At 49.2% G+C, this 19,860-nt stretch overlaps 1 protein-coding gene across 4 annotated transcripts in view; it reads left to right on the plus strand.

Annotated features, from left to right (window-relative positions):
* The window catches only part of NRP2 (neuropilin 2), a 90,733-nt gene that overhangs the window by 42,017 nt on the left and 28,856 nt on the right, over positions 1 to 19,860 (plus strand). For all 4 annotated transcript variants that reach the window (XM_072874988.1, XM_072874989.1, XM_072874986.1 and 1 more), the window contains exons 8-12: positions 4,633 to 4,777; positions 5,078 to 5,427; positions 6,535 to 6,679; positions 10,462 to 10,578; positions 13,137 to 13,289. In XM_072874988.1, the coding sequence (XP_072731089.1) occupies positions 4,633 to 4,777; positions 5,078 to 5,427; positions 6,535 to 6,679; positions 10,462 to 10,578; positions 13,137 to 13,289 (910 nt within the window). The remainder of the gene's footprint in view (positions 1 to 4,632; positions 4,778 to 5,077; positions 5,428 to 6,534; positions 6,680 to 10,461; positions 10,579 to 13,136; positions 13,290 to 19,860) is intronic.

Consider the following 19,860-nt stretch of genomic DNA (forward strand, 5'->3'; position numbering starts at 1 on the left):
TACTCATTTTGACGGCTTTGTGCTTGTTATCAGCTAACCTTCCTGGGTGGTACTTCAGGTGGATGCAAGAAGGCAGGTTGAATTGCTGCAAAGAGCTGAATATCTCAGCTGTGCATGGAGCTGGAGATGTCAGAGGTGTTTGGTGCTGGCAGGGAATATTGAGGATGACTCTTTGGAGACCATTGTGCCTTCTCTTAGGAGCATTTCTCTGTCCTTTTGGTTCTTAATGAGGTCTCCTGTGTTCATTCACCTGGGAAGGGAGAGAAAAGCTTTCAGTCCTGTGGCTTCTTTATCTGGAAAACTCAGGAAAAGCTTGCATAATCAGCCAGAAGGCCACAAGCACTTCTGCACAGAGACATCATGGTGCAGAGGGTTTGCCCAGAAGCATCCCCAGGTCCCAGCCTGCTTCTGCTGCTTTTGCAGGCAGGACAAAGACGTCAGGCTTTGGGAAAGGCAGCCCTGTGCATTCACCCTTGGTGCAGTACCAGGGGAGAATTACAGCCCTGGCTTTCCTGGCAAGGCTGCAGCTTCGTACTTCTGGGCCTGATATCTCCTTTGCAGGCTAGCGGAGTGCCACTCCTCCTGTCCCTGGTGACTCCCGGATCTGAGTAGAGCCTCTCAAAGACACGGCGCTGGCAAGCCCAGCCCAGCATGCTGTGCCTTGCCCAGACGGCTGTGCTTTGTTGAGTGTTGCCAAGTATCATTTTTCTTTTACCTCCTTGTTCCTGGATTTAATAAATCCAGAACTATCCATCCTCCACTCGAGCCAGAATCCTCCCACCATCAAACATGCCCCATTTTATGCCTTCCCTATCTGACAAGGAAAATAATCTCCCCTACTTTTCTCCTTCATGCTTCTCTGTCTCAATCCTGAAGCCCTAATCCTGTTAGCATGCTCTGTTCCAGGGCTCTGTCTCCACGGGAGTAACATAATCCTGCAGTAAATCTAGTGGGTCCAGGGAGACACATACATACAGACGAAGGCAGGGCTGCTGCCATCCTTGGCCTTCTCCTCTGCCTCCCCCAGCCGCTTTCTTTAGGTCCCCGAGAAATTGCATAGTGGCCAAGCAGCACAATAAATAAAGCAGGAGAGAGGTTACCTCCTGCCCCCTCCCTGACTCGCTGCCTCTTTGACTTCACGGTGCTTTTTGTCTCCCTGTCCTTCACTCCCTTCACTCCAAACTCTGCCATTGGCACAATTCCCATACCCACTGGAACTAATGCAGCTTCAGAAATGCCCCCCATCACCCCGCGGCGGTTCCAGTGTGTCAGAAATACGACTTGCAAGTGTTGGTGTGGAGCCTGCATGTGCGTGCACATGGAAAACTGGCCCAATCCTCCTCTAGCCTAGACATCATCGCCCACTACTTGCTTTCTGCAGCAAATTAACTAAGCAGGTCAGCTCTCATTGATTATCAATTTAATTTTACATGTAGACCTGCCGACTGGACTAAAACGCAAGTAAACGTAAAGTATACGGGGAGGGGATGGGCAGCTTTTTGATGCAGCAGTGAAAATGAGTTCCCTTGACTGCTTCTTGGAAGGCGCTTTTAATTTGTTAATGGTTTTCCCATTCGTCTTCTGGCTCCGTCACCCTTCAGCGCGTGTGCGTGTGCACGCGCATGCGCATGTGTGCTCTCTGCCGAGTGTGTATATATCTATCTCCCTAGATCACAGCCAGATTTTTTTTTTTCTGCTGGTGTAAATTACTGTGACTTCTTATACTTCGATGGCGATATGTTGATTTACACCATTCGAAGACTTGGCTCAAAATACGTGCTGAGTGGGATGAGAAGCAGATAGGATGGGAGGAATAGCAATGTTCTATTTTGGTAAGGGGGAAGAAATCTTTGCTTTCTTGGCGCTCCCAATTTCACACATTTTCCTGCTAGTTCTTCCCATGCCCTGAGTGCTAATTTGAGGCAGGATGCAGAGCCTGTTCGAGTCAATGGGACTCTCTCCATGGTGCGCACGGACTCCGGGGTCAGCATTTTCAGTGCAGAGAAACCGTACGCTCAGGGTCAGACCCTGGTCAGCAGCGTCAGGACCTGCGGGCTGGCGATGCATTTCCACTTGGGAAGGAGGCTGAAAGTCCAGGCACGTGGGAGGACCCCGCTTCTCTAACAGCACTAGCCCCTGCCCTGAAAATGGCCCCTTTCTGTTACGCTGGACGGGGTGTGAAGCAATGACTTGCTGTGGTCAGCTGGGGCCTTTCAGAAACAAGGTTCACTGGGGCAGATCCTGCCAACGCAGCTGATAATAGAGCTGGCAGTCAGGTGCCGTTTCTGCCCTCATAAACTGGCAGTCCGGAGTGTCAAGGCCCCAGTTCAGCGTTACGTAGCTTGTTGAATGTGATCTAGTCTGAGGAAATTACTGGGCCCAAATCTAAAGCAGAATTGACGTTGCTCTCCTTGGAAGCAGGTGGTTGGGACTAAGGTCGTGTAAGAGATGCTTTCAGCAATGCATGTGGTAGTGATAAAGTTTTTGGGCTCAGTCCTGCTTCTGCTTTCTGTCAAGCTTGACTTTGCAGAAGTCAGCAACAAATTATGCTGGTGTAAATTTGGATTCTGGCCCCTGATGCTCATATGTGCGAAGTGAGCTAAAAAAGAACAAAACTGGAAATATGTTAAACCAAAAAGAGCAGCAAACGTCGTCAGTGACTGTTAAACATGCTGGTCCATATGCAACCTTTGGCTCATGGAGTCTTCAAACTGCTGATTGTGGGAAGCGAAGAGAGGTTGCCAGGAGAAGACTCCCCCGGGCTTGCTGCCCCCAGGCATCTGCTGGGGCCACCATCAGGAGCCACCCCCTGGGACAGAGGGACCTTTGGGCTGACCTGATGTGCTGCTCCTCGTGCTAAAATAGTTGCGCTGGCTCAGATAAACATTTCCTGTCCTCCGGTGTTAGGTTCAGAGGTAAGGTGTTGTGTGTCAGCTTCTGTGTTGACATAAAGCTGGAGGCTTTGCTGTGGTGTGGAAATGTATCCTTTCAGTCTGTGTGTGTGTGTGTTCCCACAGGTTTGTAAGACATACAGACACACACACATGCCTGGAGAGTGTTTCACAGGAACCACTCTTCTTATAGCCCTCCTGCTGGAAAAAAGGGTATTTGGTGTCTGCTGAGCAAGGAAAAGGATGGGAAGTGGGGTCAGACAGGATAAAATAGGATATTAAAAACACATAAACCATGCTGTGTTGCTAAACGGTAGCAGCATGATGTATATTCTCGAGATTAGCATTTCTGCTCAAGTTCACATCAACCCCAAATCCCAATTACCAGCCAGATTTGCAACCAAGGCCCTCTGTGGGGTGGCAGGAGTGCCGCCGTCCCGGGCTGGGCGGTGATGTGCAGGGGCAGCCCCGCGCTGGTCGTGTGCTGCCGACAGCCAGTCCCCCGCTGCGAACACCCTCTGCGCACCCTGGGTCCTGGGAAGAGAGCAGTAACGTGTGCCGTCTGCAGGCCTAGAGCAGTGGGAGGCTTATAAAATGCTTCTTAACCGCCCTTCAAGGCGAGAGGCCAGGATACAGCCTCACCCCTTTTTCTGTCCCGGATCACAGGGATCTGCAGTTGAATTGTTTGACTCTTGCCTCCGACAGAAGATCGGTGCCAGAGATTACACTCTCCTGCTTCACTCTGAGATAAACTTAGCGGGAGCTCCTGTGCTTAGCACAGCATATGCAGGGTAGGAGCCTGCAGAAGAGCCCAGCCGACGTCTCAGTGTGGATGCGGCTCCTGGCTGAGATCGGAGGATGCTCTAACCCTGTCCTGAGGGCCTGCGTGCTTGGAGGGAAAGTGGGCAGTGCCTGCAGCCTCGGTCTGTGAGCTTTAGTGCTTTATGCTGGGGGCAGAGAAAGGGTTGAAAATTACCCTCAGGTTGGGTATTTCCTCTTTCACCCCCTTTTCTTCCGCGCTATGGCTCCGCAGCGTGAAACAGAAGCACAAGTATCCAATCCTTGTCCAGCCTATTAAAATAATGGGCAGAGGGGTGGATCTAACGTCCATCTGGTAGTTATTGATTATGGCCATCTGGTATGGCAGCAGGCTTTTCGTATCATGTCAGATGATAAACTCTCCTGAAAAGCTGTCTCTGTGTGGTGGGCTGCATGTGTGCCGGAGAGGCAGGGGCAAGGGGCTGGCTGGGACGGTGGCTTGTCACCCCAGGCAGAGGCAGCATCCTCTCTGCTCACACTGCTGCTTGCACATGATGTTTCCCGATGGAGCTTGGTGCGAGGGCATGTCAGGATGTCAGCCCGTTTACCCGAGGAGGGGAGGCAAGGTCTCACACAGCGTTCGGGGACATCTGGCCTTTTGCGTTGGAGCAGCTTTAGGTTTGGGGGCGAGCTTGAAGCAGCTGTGGCCTGGTAGTCTGAGGTGCCTCGGGGTGCTCTGAAAGGCAGTGGGACAGCAAGCTCCTGGGTCTCCTGCCTGATGGGCGAGTCCCTCCACCATGCTGTCCTGCCAGCGGCTCAGCTCTCCCTGCCTGCCCCTGGGTGCTTGCGCTGGCCAGAGGCTGGCCCTGCCCAGAAAGCCTCTCCTCGGTTTTCCCTGCTGAGATTATTTTCACTGCTGATCTGTTTATTTCTTTCTGCCTGGAGAGGACGTAACCGTGTTTGTGCCCCTTCTCCCTCGCAGACATTTCAGGCCAACGAGGACGCCACAGAGGTGGTTCTCAACAAGATCCACAGCCCTGTGCTCACACGCTTTGTGCGCATCCGTCCCCAGAGCTGGCACAACGGCATTGCCCTGAGGCTGGAGCTGTACGGCTGCCGCATCACCGGTGAGGGTCCCCTCCTCCCCTCAGCCTCAGCCCTCCTCTCTCTCCCTCCGACAGCCTGTCCTGGGTGCTGTCCCCCGGAGCTGTCATGCCTGCTTGGGGTGGGAAAGGTGACACTGTGAGCAGCGTGGAGGCACCCATCCCAAGGGATGCGCCTGGGGGGACAGGCACCCAGGCCCTGGAGGCAAGGGGGAAGTGCCCAGTGCTGGTGCTGGTTTAATGCCCAGAGCTTAAACCTGTGGGGAAAACCATGAGCGCTCCCTTCAACTGCCCTGGCTGTTCATGCTCTTTCCTTCCCTGCAGATTCGCCCTGCTCCAACTTGCTGGGAATGCTTTCCGGCCTCATCCCTGACTCGCAGATCTCGGCCTCTTCCATCAGAGGCTACGACTGGTCTCCTAGCATGGCCCGCCTGGTGAGCAGCCGCTCGGGCTGGTTTCCCCGCATCCCCCAAGCCCAGCCTGGGGAGGAGTGGCTGCAGGTGGACCTTGGCGTCCCGAAGAATATCAAAGGCGTCATTATCCAGGGGGCTCGCGGAGGGGACAGCGTGACCGCCACTGAGTCCCGCTCCTTTGTGAAGAAGTTTAAGGTGGCCTACAGCATGAATGGAAAGGACTGGGACTTCATCCAGGACCCCAAAACAATGCAAGCCAAGGTAGGCACTGCCTGGAGCAGCAGCAAAACGAGATATGTTTCTGGCTATCTTCAGTCTGCCTGATGGGGTCTTGGGAAATCAGCTGTCTCCCCACAGAGACCTTGGGAGTTTGGATTGTCACCATGAAATCCCAGGCTGTGTCCCCTGGTCCTGCTCCTAAGCTGTACTAGAGTCTGTAGGTTCCACCTTGCCCCAGGGATGACAATTTCCCTTCATTTCTTATTGTGGACCAGGCCTGGGGATGTGGACATCACCTTCTGGTCCTCCCAGGTCCTGCAGGTCAGAACCCACAAGGTGGTGTGTTCAATTATGTTTGACTCAAACTAATTTCGTATTTTAAGGGGAAGGGTATTGTTGTTGTGGCTTGAACCTCTGGAAGAGGAAGATGAATCACAACTTCTCTTTGGGAAATTTGCTGTATCTGAAGTCTTTTTTGCCAAACTGGTGTGACCCTGAAATCCCTGTGTTTTTCCCATATCATTGGAGTTCCCCATAAACTTTCTGCTTAGCAGTATGGGAGTGGCAGGGGGCTTGAGGAATAAATTAATTCTCTGCTACTGCCTGTTCTGTTTTTATGCAAACTCATCTGCTTCTGAAAATTTGGGTTTTAATTTTTCCTGATCCTACAAATGAGTCTTAGAAGGCCTGATGCTATCTATAGCCCTCTGTTTATTCCCCACAGACTTGAGTTCGTGCACATAAGCTGAAAAGCAGCAGTACTTGGACTGTGAGGAAAACTGAGCGTTTACATTATCCTAGAACATGCAGTAGCTTCTTTATTTGCCAAAGGACAAATCTGATCTTATTTATATGTGAAGTTAGTGGATGTTCCGCAGGCTTCCCTTGCATGGCTTGGATCAGAATATGACCCCTGGATATAAAGCAGAGGCCAAGAGACATTGTACAAGTTTCTTAGAAACAGCCTGTCTGGTCCTCTTGAAACTGAGGAGGAACAGCCCAATTTCTGCTCAGCTGGACTCGATGGCCTGGAGTCGGACAGCTAAACTATTTCAAACTGTAGCTGCGTCCTGCCAGACCCGAATTATCAAGTCTGGTGGAGAGCATGTGGAATGCACACATCACTTTTTTCTCTCTCTCTCTCTGTAGCTTTTTGAAGGTAACATCCACTACGATATCCCTGAAGTCCGGAGGTTTGACCCTGTTCCTGCGCAGTACGTCCGAGTGCACCCAGAGAGGTGGTCCCCAGCGGGAATAGGAATGCGCCTGGAGGTCCTGGGCTGCAACTGGACAGGTAGGGGTCCCTGTGCCTCTGCCCACTGGCTCCATCGGGGCCACAGCAGGCACTAAACCAGCAAGGGGCAAGTGCAAGTTTATTTCTCTCCCTGCTGTCCCACCTCAGGGCCGTGCCATGGCAAGGAGACTGCAGCCATGAAGGCAGGACCTGCAGTGTGGCCTGACCCCATCTTTTTACTTCCACCTGGAAAAGAACTGGCCTTGATGCAGAATGTAGCAGCAATGTTTGGACCCCAATCCAAGCTTTCACACAGAGCCCCATGTGGGATTTGTCCCCAACTCCCTTCTCCCTCCTTTCAGTTCTTTTATCTGGATGTTGTGCGGGCTTTCCCAGTCTCTGTGTTAGATAACGTTTGGGCTTTTTAATCCAAATGGATAAGTCCAAAAGTAGGAAGAGAAGCAGAGGTGCAGAAGAGGAGCGTAGTGACCAGTTACAGGTATCTTGAGCTGCCACAAGAAGGCTTTGCTGTAAAAACAATTGTGTCTCTCTCATTGAACCCCATGTGGAAATCCTTTTGCAGACAAGGTTGGGGATTTAACTCTACAACATCTCTACAACATCTGTAAGACCAGGGAAGTTTGTTCACTTTTGCCCACCTGTTTTCACAAGTGGTATGCCTTGCAGCCACCATTGTTTTTAGTACAGAGGTGAAAACTGTCTAACACTCACGAGGATCAGTAGAGGTTGTGCCTCTGACCCTCTGAGGCTCAGTGGTGATTGATTGCTCCATAGTTTCACCCCCAAGAGCCAAAAATGCACCCATCATTGCTCATTGGGTCTGATGCACCCAATCAGCTCATTGGGTCTGATGCTAGCTTTTCAGTGCCAAGGGCTAGTTGTCCCTTTTTTTAATCTATTTTATTTTTTAATAATCTGCTTAAATCTGAATCTGGTGTCCAGATGTCAGTGATAAAGAGGTATGATTCCCATTTTATAAACACATCTGTAGAAGGCATTTTCTTGTAAGAATTTCCATTCTAGGAAGCTTAAAAGACACAGAGCTTTCTTCCACCCTTTTGTGGAGTCTTTACTACCCTTTCCTCCTGTGATGTGCCGTGAGATGCATTACAAACACTTAATAGCAAATCACACAACACATGTACACACAGTTAATAATGATCACTTGTCACCTTTGAAGTCAATGGCAAATCTCCCCCTGGACTGGGAATCCATTGTAAATGATCTAAACTTTAAATCAAGATTAGATCTTAATTTAAATCTTACAACATCTTTGGGATGTTGTAGGAGAAGCAGGTGGCGTGGCTTTCATGCAAGCAGCAGGAGCTGAGGCTCCATGCAGAAGTGGTCTGGCAGCTCCCACATGGCTGCTTCCTGCAGCTCCCAGGAGTCTCCAGCTGCTAGATCTCTGCAGACCATTGCTGGCTGGTGCATCACAGTGCTGTATCACTGCTGCAAAGGGAGGCAGCCGCACAAGACCTCCCACCATGTGCATGTCAGCCCCTCCATTGCGCTCCTCCAAATCAGAGAATAAGAGGGGTTTGGGATCCTCAACTTCTTGTGCTATTTTTGGTTCAAAGTTCCTTTTACAGCTATGTCCACGCTCAGTTTCAATATCGGCAGCAACAGCCTGTGTTTTTTCCAGGCAGGGTGCTTTATGGTCATTTCCCAGTGTGGCTGTCTAATCATTTGCACATTTTAATGTTTAAAACTCAACTGCCAAGTCATAAATATTCGTAGCTTTATTGATCTACAGGCATTCAGCTTTGTAATCAGAGCAGGGCTTGTAATCTTGTGGATTCACCATGTTATAAAAAGCATTTATATCCCTGCTGCAACCTGGGCAGCAGAGATAGCCCATGGCATTATCTGCATGCTAAATCCAGGCTGGCTACATGCAGCAGTCCTTGACAGCACCAAGATACAGCCCTCCCTTGCTGGGAGGACCCAGGCATGTTACAGAACTGGCTGTGAAAACCTAGGCAATTGCACTTGCTTGGGAACAAGATTAGGAGATGGATTAAAACAAGCTGATTGAAAATATTTTCAAGTGAGAGCCTAAGCCCATGTGTACCCTGCCCAGCTGATTCTATTTCTTATCAGCATCGAGCATCTTAATTACTGAGTCAAACAGGTAACTTAACAGCAACTGGGCTCACAAACTATTTGGCTAGTAACTCAAAAATTGGGAAGCAGACAGTCAGCAATTGGCTTCTTTCAAAGACTTGCCAAAATTTTTCCTCTGAAGAGTGGAGATTGATGAATGTTCACTTGCAGCTGGTTTTCTCTCCTTTGAAGTTCCAAACATCTGGTTTCAATTGCTCAGTGACTTTGCATTTTGATCAGCAGTTACCACCAGTTGCACAGACACTTGCTGGGCCCGGGAGAGAGAAAGCGAGCAAGCAAGACCTCTCTTTTTCACTTTCCATTTCACACATCACGTTGTCCTCCCTGCTATTTTCATTATCTCTTGTAACCATCGTGTTGCGGCTCTGCCATGGTAACTGATTTTTCAAGATATATTTCTGCGGCTTGTCCAGGGCAATGCAACACTGTTGATTTACATCTGCTCAGCATCTGTGTCCCGTATGGGACTTGGCTTTCAAGGTCCTTCCACATTGTCACATTTCAGCTATAAATCTCAATATACAAGAAAAACAACCTAAAAAAATGTACCACCTCTAAATAACTTGCAGCTTTTGATATGTTGGCTTCACCTGCTGCTTTTTTTTTCTTCTTCTCTTTTTTATGACATTTTTCTGTGCCTGGCTGCCTGCAATTTGCTTCTTGGTTGCATTTGGAGTTTTATGGGGTTGTAACAAATTTGAACTTAAAAATTAAAAGACTTTGAGGTTATTTGGTATTTTATCCTGAACAAAAGACAGCCACTGGAAAAAAAAAAGTAAAAAAATCCTGAGAGTTTATGTGCAACATGTTTAATAACAGGAAAATAAAAGGGCAGAAAGGAGCCTATGGAAAATATTCAATGTATTTAGCCATTTCCTCCTGCTTCTGGCTTTATTAAATGATATCCTGAAGGGTGCCGACAAAGAAACACAATCATGCATAACTGAGCAAAGCAGCCTCTTTTTAGAAGTGGAAAGAATCAAGGCTGCTGTGCTCCAGTTAATGCACCCATAAAAGGAGAGCCTGCTGGAACCTAATGTCGTTTACTGTTGATCTTAATATCCTTCCCTTTCTTGCTTAAATCTCCCCTAACACCTGCTTGGAGGTTGTTTCACACGGGCCATGTTGGAGAGAGGGAAGTTGGACAGAGACCCTTTGAAAGCGTAGTCAGGAGCCTGGAGTGTGAAACCAGACACTTTCTGCAGCAAGCCAGAGCGCACTAGGGGATCCTCCGGGTCCATTTGTGGTTACGTCATTTGTGGGTTTGAGTGACTTGTTTTATAAATTGTCACAATTGGTGGGAATGTTGTGTGTGTTTTTTTAACGTGTCATATGCCTTTATGAAAGAAAAAGACGTTCTGCCTGTGATCTCTCTTATCCAGTAATGACAGCTAAGCGGATTGCCAACACCAGTGTAGATTAAAAAATTAAGAGAAAAAGTAGCGTGTATGTCTAGAGGAGAGCCTTGTCCAATGGGAACTCTAAATCAAAGGAACTCCCATATGGAAACAGACAGTTCATTTGAAGTTCAAACCATGGTGACATTTGTAGCACGTGGAAATTTCATGGTATTCTTGTTCTATCTCTTCCTGCCATTACAAGAACATGAGAAAAAGATTTTTTGCTTTGTTTCCTCCTGCCTGGGCTTTTTGTACTGTCTGTTGCAAACAGCATCTCTATTCCATTTTTTTCAGATGTAAAGCCCACTGCAGAGACACTGGTGCCAACTCTGAAGAGCGAAGAGACCACCACCCCATACCCAACTGATGAAGAGGCAACCGAGTGTGGTGATAGCTGTGGAGAAGAGGAGGGTATGTATCAGAGCAGCACACCTTTATCTCAATAAATGATGGGTTAAGAGCTAAGCAAATACTCTTGTCTTCCCATTAGCTCCTATGCATGGGGCTGATTCCTGGAAAGCTTAGAGTAATATTATTAGTGATAGGCCAAGATTAAAAAAAAAAAAAAACAAAAAAACAAAACCTGCCAAAATCTGATAAGTTATATCAAGGAAGGATGCAAGAGCAAGAGATAGCAGTTAATTCAGTCCCTAGGGTACGAGGCTTGAAGAGCTGCTCTCCCAGCTTCCTTACGTGACCTGAAGAAACTCACTTAGCGCCCTGTTTAGAGCCACCTCCGTTCCAGATCCCCTTGGCCGGGTGTCATAAATTCAGAAGGGAGAGATTCAGACTGCCTGGTATGCAGGGCTCCTTTTGCAGAGGTCACAACTGTGGGAGTAAATCATGACACACAGAGAAGGCTGATGTCCTGAACACCTATCTGTTAAGGATCATCTTCCCTAATATCAGCTGCTTAAAATTTAGGAGGACGGTCTGGGCTCCTTGTGCAGGCAGCAGAGAGAGGGGAACGCTAACTCCAGGCAGGAGTTTGTCCCCACAGTCTTAGATGGCTATCGGATGTACAGGGAATGGTTTGGTATCTGTGGCACTTGCCTGCCTCTTCTGACTATAGAAGAGGCTGAATGTTAGTTTAGACTACATGCTGTGCTTGTTAAGAGCCAGTGCTGGGGGGAACTAATCTTCTCTGCCTCAGATCCCTACCTGTAAAAGCAGACGTCATATTCTTCTGCTCCTTGCAAGGGGGATGTGAGCATCTAACGTTTGTGAAATGTCCAGATTAAGGGGAAAGGGCATGGCAGAGCTGCGCAGGGTTAGTTGTACAAGTGCAGTGTGCAGGAGATGCACACCCCTGGGCACGACAGCAGAGCCTGGGCCTTACCACTGGGGCTGGGGCATTTACACAAGGACTTCTATGAGAAATCTCATGAAGAAAAGCTATCCTTGGAGATAGCTCCTAGGACTTCTGTCACTTCAGCTTCCAGTCCCAGAGAAAAAATTAATGGCTTTTAAAATAAATAAATTTTAAAAAGAACATTAATTGGCTTTTTCACACCTCCCATCGGGATTCTGCTGTAGTTCAGTTCTGGAAATGCAAGTTGCAGAAGTAGCTCAAAGGGCCTGATTCTCATTGCTTTGCCTCAGTGATAGGCCTGTGCAACCCTGCTACCATTGAGGCCCTTGGGAAGCTGCCGAGAGGAAATTTAGGCCAGTAATAGTCTCTGCAACAACACGATTCCTGGGTGCAGTTCAGGGCAAGAGAGTGAGCGGAGTATGCCGTGAAGCATGGAATCAGCCTCCCCATCAGCTTCCCTCAGATTTAGCAACAATTTTCATTCTCATACTCCATAAACAATGAGTGTGTTTCTCTGGACAATCAGATTTATGACAGCCAAACAGAAACAATGCTGCTCTCCAGGGTACAAGATTAGATTGGAATAAAAGGATCCATGATCTGCATTGTTTTATTTCTAAGTGGGAGCATGTACGGAAAGCCCTCTGCTCCTCACAGCAAAGTTCCCCTGATGCCTATCGCTTGAGTCACTCACCTCCTTCTGGCTATTGCTCACTTTGTGAGCACTGTGATTTAAAACTTCCTCTTTGCTCAGGAAAAACCCAGCCTATAATTGGGCTCTGACGTGCATGTCCTCTGAGTGCTTGGGATGGTCTCAGACCATTTCTGCAGCCTCCGTGCCTTATGGCTGCTTCCCCGACCGAAGGAGCCAGCAGCTGCCTCGCTGCTACATGCAGCCCCTGGCATGTGCCCTCCTGCCCACAGACCTGTCTCTGCAGGAAGGCTCTCCAGAGCTTTTAAAGCTGTTGACACAGGGGAATTAGCTCTGTTCCTGTTTCATAGATGAAAAGTTAGATGACTCGCCCAAAGACCATGTGGTGAGTCCATAGTGGAGCTAGAAATAGAGGCTGGCTCCTTTCACTCAGAATCCAAAAGCTTGAGCTCATGGTGACCCCACATTTCCCCTGGTAGCATTTCCACGAGAAGGTAGGAAGTGGTGAGTGACAGCTCGCCACGTTGACAGACAGCTCCCGTCTGGTGCAAGTGGCTAGATCTGTCACTCAGGAGCTGGGTTTCTGGAGCACTTGAGATTCTCCTTTTGGAGCCAGAGCAGGAACCGATGAGCACAGAGCACTCAGGAAGTGCTCTTCCCTGACATTTAAGAAGGCATTTAATATTTGACTGCTATAGGAGAGGAAGAGAAGGTGCTGATTAGAGTCTGGAAACATTTGGTACTTGCTTTTATATTTGCTTAGTTTGGTGGATTAGCTGCAGGACGTGGTGTGAGCATTTTGATGATGCAGAACTTAAGGCTGATTCCTGGAGCTGATGAAATGTGAGATAGGTTAAAAGCATCAGTGTGAGTGAGATTTCATGCTTTCTTCAGTATTTATGGCTTGCCAGCTATTTTAGTTTTGGGTTGTTTTTTAATAGCAACCCTTCATGGGTAGGTCATTTTTTAATCCGACTTTATTTTGCTTCTATTTCTTTTTATAAGATTTCCGCCTCCCTGCGAACTTCAACTGCAACTTTGATCTCCCTGAAGACCTCTGTGGTTGGTCACATGACTTGGCAACAGGTTATACGTGGTCTTTTCAGCCTACAAGCACTTGGATTGGCAACTCTGAACCAAGCCCTGAGACTGTGCCTGGTAAGATGGTTAATACCATCCCAAAGCAGGGAAGAGGGAGCTGATGGGGCTTTCTCCGCGTGAACAGTATGACTGATTATTGCACAGCTATCAAGAGTTGTGAAGGCTGTGCAGAGCTGAACGTTTTCTTTTGTGGAAGCTTTCAGATACTTTGCTGTGTGGTTCATGACTTATTTATAGGACTGCGACCACTGGCACTGAATTATACTAACTATCCCCTTGAGATAGCCTTGAATCAGACACTGGGCTTTGAATCCCCTATGACCGTGAAGGTTAGCCCGGGCTTTGTTCCACCTCCTGATCCAAATGTCCTCTGTAGGACCCAGTGCTTTTTCCCCAGAATGCATTTCCTCTTTTGTTAGAGATGCATTTCTTCCTCCCATATGTTGCTTGGATTGCCTATAGTCTTCAGCTATTCTGCTCTCTGGGCTTGCATAGGCTGGATTTCAGCCTCCTCCAAGTGAAAGATGAGCTAAGCCCTAAGAATGCTGAAATATGCCAGCTTCTTGCTGTTTGACTTTTGCTCTTTTTCTCTTCTGTGCTTTGGAAGCAAAAGATTTGCATGAGCATGGCAGAGCCTAATTTATGGAGGACATCACTGAGATGTGCTGGCATGGGTTGGGAGGGAGCCTGCCTCTGGCAGTGTGGTCGATAGATCAAGTTCAGCTTCACACCTTGGAACTCGCCCTGGGACTAGTGCCCTTTCCATACCCTTGTTGACTTTGTGCACGGGTGGTATGAAGAACATTTGCTAGTTTCCTTATAACAGTAGCCTGCGTCACCATGGCATCACTTCTCTTCACTATCAGTCATTGCTTATGAAACTCAAGGCTCCCCCAGGGAGAGCTGGCTGATCTTACCTGTCTTCAGCTCTGCCCTGATGCCCAGTGACTCCAGTGTCTGCATGCCATGCGCCCAGGGAGCCGTGCATGCTGTGGGCTCCTCCCCACCCTCTCCCCCCCGTAAGGTTGAGTCTCGAGATGCAAACATTCAGGCGAACCTGTTAGCCACCTGGCAGAGGCGCTGGCCAGATTGGCAGTGCCGCCAGCCAGTTGGAAAGCCGTGCAGCCAACACCTGGTAGGCAGTGCTAAAGAGGAAAATATGTATTCCAGAAACATATGGGAAGAAGAGAATCTGCTACATCTCCACACACAAATCACCCCCACACAAATGCACACATCATTTCTTTATTCAGCTCCTGAGGTGCTTGGCATTTTTCTAAGAGACGTGGTAATGCTGTAAGTGCAGCCTATATGGACATCTGACAAATTCTTTGGTGTGACATAGGGTCACAGTGTCTGCTATGGAGAAAAACATTTTCATATTTCAAGTGTTTATCTCTTCAGCATTTGAGTGCTTTAGAAGATTAATATCTGGAGCTCAGTGGAGCCTCAGGCAACAGGAGAGAACACTTACAGCCAGCCCCAGACTTAATAACCCTCCCCATCTCATTCGCTGTAATAATGTTTAATTAATATAAGCCTCCTGCAAGTAGGATAAAAATTACTTATTTTTATAACTCAGACTCAATTTTTCATTTCATTTCCTCTCCCCCGAGTCTCCCTACAATTAGTTGGCCATAGTTTCTTAGAAGACTCTGTTGTACGTGCGCACGCTTGTGAGTGTGCGTGCACAGCCCGGGAGAGGCTGGTGCTGCCTCAGACAGCTCAGCACACAGTTCTGGTTTTTACCCTTCTACCCTTTCTTCTCTTTCTTAGTTAGTTATGAATTGCAAAACCTCATCTGCGGCCAGGGCAACGTTTTCCTACTGAGTTCAGTGGTCTGGTTTTGTGCCAGTGTGGAGAGCTCTCCCTTACAGTGCTGCACCGACAAGGTTCAGGACCTGCCCAACAAGTCACGGGGAGTACAGGCAGAGGAAGAGGAGGAGGTAGCAGTTCCAGGGTGCTGAAGCGACTTGCCCATGGTGGTGGAGGAAGTCAGCAGCGGACGCCAGGCACAGGCTGAGGGATGGTTCTTGGCGCTGCCGTGGGATCAGCCTCCTGGCTGGGTCAGGCAGGAATGCGCCCTCCCGGCAGCCGTGCCCACGCAGTGCCGGGCTGCGGAGGGGCCGGCATGCAAAGGCGTCACCGCTGCACCTCACTTTGGTCCTGCTCTTAGAAATTAAGAAGACATGACACAAAAGGAAACAACTATTTGCTTTTTTCCTCCCCGCACAGCTTTTAAAAGCAACTCAAGAAGCATGAAAAAGAGGCGATGCCAGTCCCTCGGCGGGGACAGAATCGAAGCATTGTTTGGTTCATGCTCCCCCACTCTTCCTCTGCCTTTCCCTCGTGCTCCCTCCAGCACTTTGTTTCTACTTAGAAAATTCATCCTCACACTCCAGGGAGCAAGGAATGAAAAGCCCTTGTTCGGGGTGGTCTTTTCTTGTGAATTCCCCACCCTGGGGTGAGCAGTTGGGTGAAGGAGAGCAGCTGTGCTTGGTTTAGGGGCAAAAACTAACAGGAACTCAAAGCCACTGGAGCCCAATTTACTCTGATTTAAAGGTGCTGGCCCAGGCTAGAGGATGTGGCTGCTCCATGGTAGCAAGGAAATACGCTGTGCCTTTAAGAGCCATGTGGGATGTGTTTCTATTTCTTCTGAAAATGGCAAAACAAAAATTAAAATTAAAAGGGAAAAAAAATAATAATGAAAGGAGGAGCCCTGGCTCAGTCTGCATGAGAGAGAGAGGGGAGGAAATGACCATGGTGAAATATCCTCTGTGAGGCACTTGATTAGAAAAGTCTGCTGAGAGACAGGCCTGAATTCCTCAGATATCTCCCGATTTCATTTTATGCGCTGCATGCAATTCCTCCTCATCTTTGGCGCAGAGAACTTCTCGAGACTGACAAGACACCCACTGCTCTCATTCCACTATTTTTATTTCCAAGATACTCTTTCAGGCAGCTCTGCATTTCTTTTTTTAGCCCTGCGTTCCTTGGGCTCTTCGCACCATGGATTAGCTCCACGTCCTCTCCTCTAGGCTCCTGTTACACGTCTGGGGACCCCTTGGTGAAAGTGGACCCAAAGTGCCCAACTCAGCAGAAACCCAGCATGATTCCAGCTGTTACCCTGCCCTTTGCAAGCCTAGAAAATACTGTTCCTCCCTTTTCCATGCCCCCACAAGAGATTGCCAGGATTTTTCCCTCTATGGGTCTTCAGATGCTTGCCGTCTGTAGAAAGATTCCCCTTAGCTGCACCTAGCAAGCTTCAAGGAGCAACAAGTTCAGGTTTCAATGAGGTTTCATCCCCTCTCCTGCTGCACGCAATGGCAATGTGCCATTGGTGTCAAGATAGAGGTCTTAAGACCTGAAAATAAATCTGGGTTGGTAAGTTGGGCACCTCAACTCTTCCCCGTCTTTGAATTTCACTGGGGTCTTGATCCTGAAGGGTGTAAAGATCCTGGGTCGTATCCTTAGCTGGTAGGTGCGGTTGTGTTTCTCTCACTGATGCTACACTAGTAAGCCAGCGCTGAAAAGCTGGAATCGGTGTGTTTTGCCCATTTTTTTCCCCTCTCCTCCTCTTGTGGTCATTAAGTAAATTCCTTGTGGTCCTAGGAGAGCACTGTGGGGTCTGCACCTCTACCACGCGCTGCTTCTCATTCAGATGAGCATGGTGCCAGGGTCAGAGCCCTGGCAGCATTGTGAACCCCATGTTGTTCGGATGTTGGCAGCTGTACATGCACACAGAAAAGGAAGCAGTTTTAACCTTGCAGCTCTCCTGACTGCATAGCTCTTGGGCTGGGCTGCAAAAACCCACCGAGAGCTTCTGTTGTGGGCCATGGCCTTGCTGGCTTTGAGGGTCAGGAATGCTGCTCATTCGGGTTGCAGGCGCTGCAGGGAAAGGTTTATTTGTTTCAAAGCGTATCCAGCAGAGGAATGTTTGTAGTGCTCTGAAGTTTCGTAAGAGCTTATTTTTTAAGGAAAACAAATGTTGAGCTGTTTTTAAGCTGATGGTGACCCTTTACCATTCCTGTGTTTTTCCCATGGGATCTTTAAAAGGGAAAGTTTCATATTTTTCCTGCAATCCATGAGAACTTCTGCCTGAAGGCCTTAATCCTACTCTGTCCAAACCAGCAGAAAGGTTTTCATGGTGTTAATGGAGCAGGGCTGGACTGAACTGGGTCTGCACTTACTCTCATGAGACTTCCTCTTAGGGCTTGTGCCTTGGGGACACATTTTGACCTCTAGGGTCAATCCTGTCCCCTTTGAAGTAGGAGGGAGTTTTGCATGCAGGGTGGTGTGAAAATCAAGCACTTCTGTGCAATGAGTGAGCAGCTGCACGCTGCGGGAAGGAGAACACATACCCAGCTCTGGCTCTCCCCGCTCCCCCCATGTGTGGTGCAGATTGCCTCTCAGCAAAGCTGTACGCAGCTCTCCTGACCCTCGTTTGCACAGTGAGGACAGCAGACCCTAAAAAGTCGTTCCTGCCTTAGCCGCCAGCAGCATGGTGGAGCTAGGATGCCCCGGCACCCAGATCACAGGAGGTTTGCTGAGCGTCGGCTGAGCTGTGTGAGTGCCCTGGCCATGGGCTAAGGCCAGGCCATGGCTGGGCTGTGGCCATCCTCGTGCCCGTACTGTCTTTCATGAGAGAAGGGGCATGGCCACAGTCTGTCCCTGCATTGCCAGCAAAGCTCCTGCTCGCTTGGGCTGGGCTGGAGGCAGAGGAGAAGAAACCACTCGTCTGGGGCTCACCCGTTTCTTTGCTGCTCGCCTGAGTCCTTAGTCACTTTTTGGACCCAAACACCAGTGATACACACTGCCTATAAAACTGGGCTGGAATGCTCTCTGGAAAGCAAGACACTGTCTCTCAAATCTTAGTGCGTGCATCACTCCATCACTTCGCAGCAGTGACTTAGCAGCCTGTGAGTCACAGAGCCCAATTCGGGAAGGCGTGCACGCGTGCAAGCAAGCCGCAATGCAAGCGCCGGCTCAGTTAATGCCTTTAATTGTGCATGCACAAACACCAGGGGCGGGGGGGTCTGCGCACACCCTTTCATGTAGGGGCATGCAGGGTGCCTGCCAGGCTGGCGGTGGACATGGCGCAGTGGCAAGCAGCTCACTTAGCATAAATGTCAGGCTCTAATTGGCATTTGGTTTGTCAGGGACACCATGCCCTCCCTGCGCTCCCGGGGGGAGGCAGTGGGACTCACAATTGCACTGCGCTGTTGAGGATGTGAGGCTTAATTAAGAGAGAGGATGTAATGGCCCATCCATTAGAAAGGCTCCGGAGAGCAGGCGGAGGGCTTGGTTCTGGGCAGGTTTGGGGTTTTATGCCTTTTCACGGACTGATTTAGAGACTGAAATGGCAGGGACTTGGCAGACTAATTAACACATAATCAAAATTGAGGGGATTTTCCAGCAGATGCAGTGATCTAGTTAATATAAATATTAGTTTTACGGAGGATTGATTTCCCTTCATAAATGAAAGTCTGTCATTGAGGAGAGGCCTGTCACTGAAATTACGGCGGCAGCCTTTTGAGGTGAATTTGCATGATTTGCCAAAAAAATTAAAAATATAATAACTATCCAATTTCAATCTGCATATTCATCCAGCTGCCATCCCCCTGCTACCAGAGCACCCTGCAGTCGTGAGGGGATCTGAGCTGATCCGCTCCCCAGGAAAGGCAAGGACTGATGCAGCCTCCAGCTCCCATGCCCCAGAAGGACGGCAGGATCTGGCCCTGCTGGGACGTCTCCCCAGCCCTGACACAGCATGGTCAGGGGTGGCATCTGGGGCTGTGCAGGCAGCAGGCAGGGCCCAGAGCAGAGATGTCACCTATGGGATTTGTCAGACAAGAGCTGGCTGCTGGTGGGCTGTGGCGCTGCGACTAAAACACACCATGAAACAAGCTCTGCAATGAAGAAGAGTGCGGTGACCTTTGGAGGGACATAAGTGAAGGCAGTTCAGCATGGGTCCTCCACAGGAGCAGCAGCTGTAACTCAACGATGTCCAGCAAGGGGGAAATGCGGAGGGAATGTGAAATCGCAGTAATTGCTTGTGTACCTCCTGCCCAACATGTTTTGCTGGAAAACCTCCAGATGTGCTGCTGAGACTGATGAGGGAAGGTGCTTTTCTTGGGAGAGGGGGTGAGATGTGCAGGACCCTAGCACAGGCAGGCTGACCTTGCAGAGGGGGTGGCTGCCGTGGCTCGTGCTTGCAGCCTGACCCAAACCATGAGGCTTCATTCCCTGCTGCCCCTAATGTCCTCTCAGATGGCTTGCTAGCAGGAGGGGACGGGCGCGCCAAGAGGAAACTGCGTTGGCCAGATGGTTTGTTTGCAGGGCCCAGCTGGTGATTTATCCAGGACTCACTGCTGTGCACATACAAGTGACTCTGCCATCGTCTGGCTGGGGATGGTTGCGTGTTCATGCTCCTCTGGCTCCCCTACATCCAGATGATCCCATAAATCTTCCATGAGATTTATGCTGTAGCATCAGTTGCAAAAACAGCGGTAGGTTAAAATGCCTGAGCAAGTTTGTCCTGCCTTTTCTGAGCCGGCGCTTTGAACTACCAGTGCCAGTTCGGTGGGGGATGTAGCTGCCGTGTTAGCTGGAATAGAGGCTGCAAAGC

Source organism: Ciconia boyciana, chromosome 10 (assembly GCF_034638445.1).
Source record: "Ciconia boyciana chromosome 10, ASM3463844v1, whole genome shotgun sequence".
NCBI classification, from domain to species: Eukaryota; Metazoa; Chordata; class Aves; order Ciconiiformes; family Ciconiidae; genus Ciconia; species Ciconia boyciana.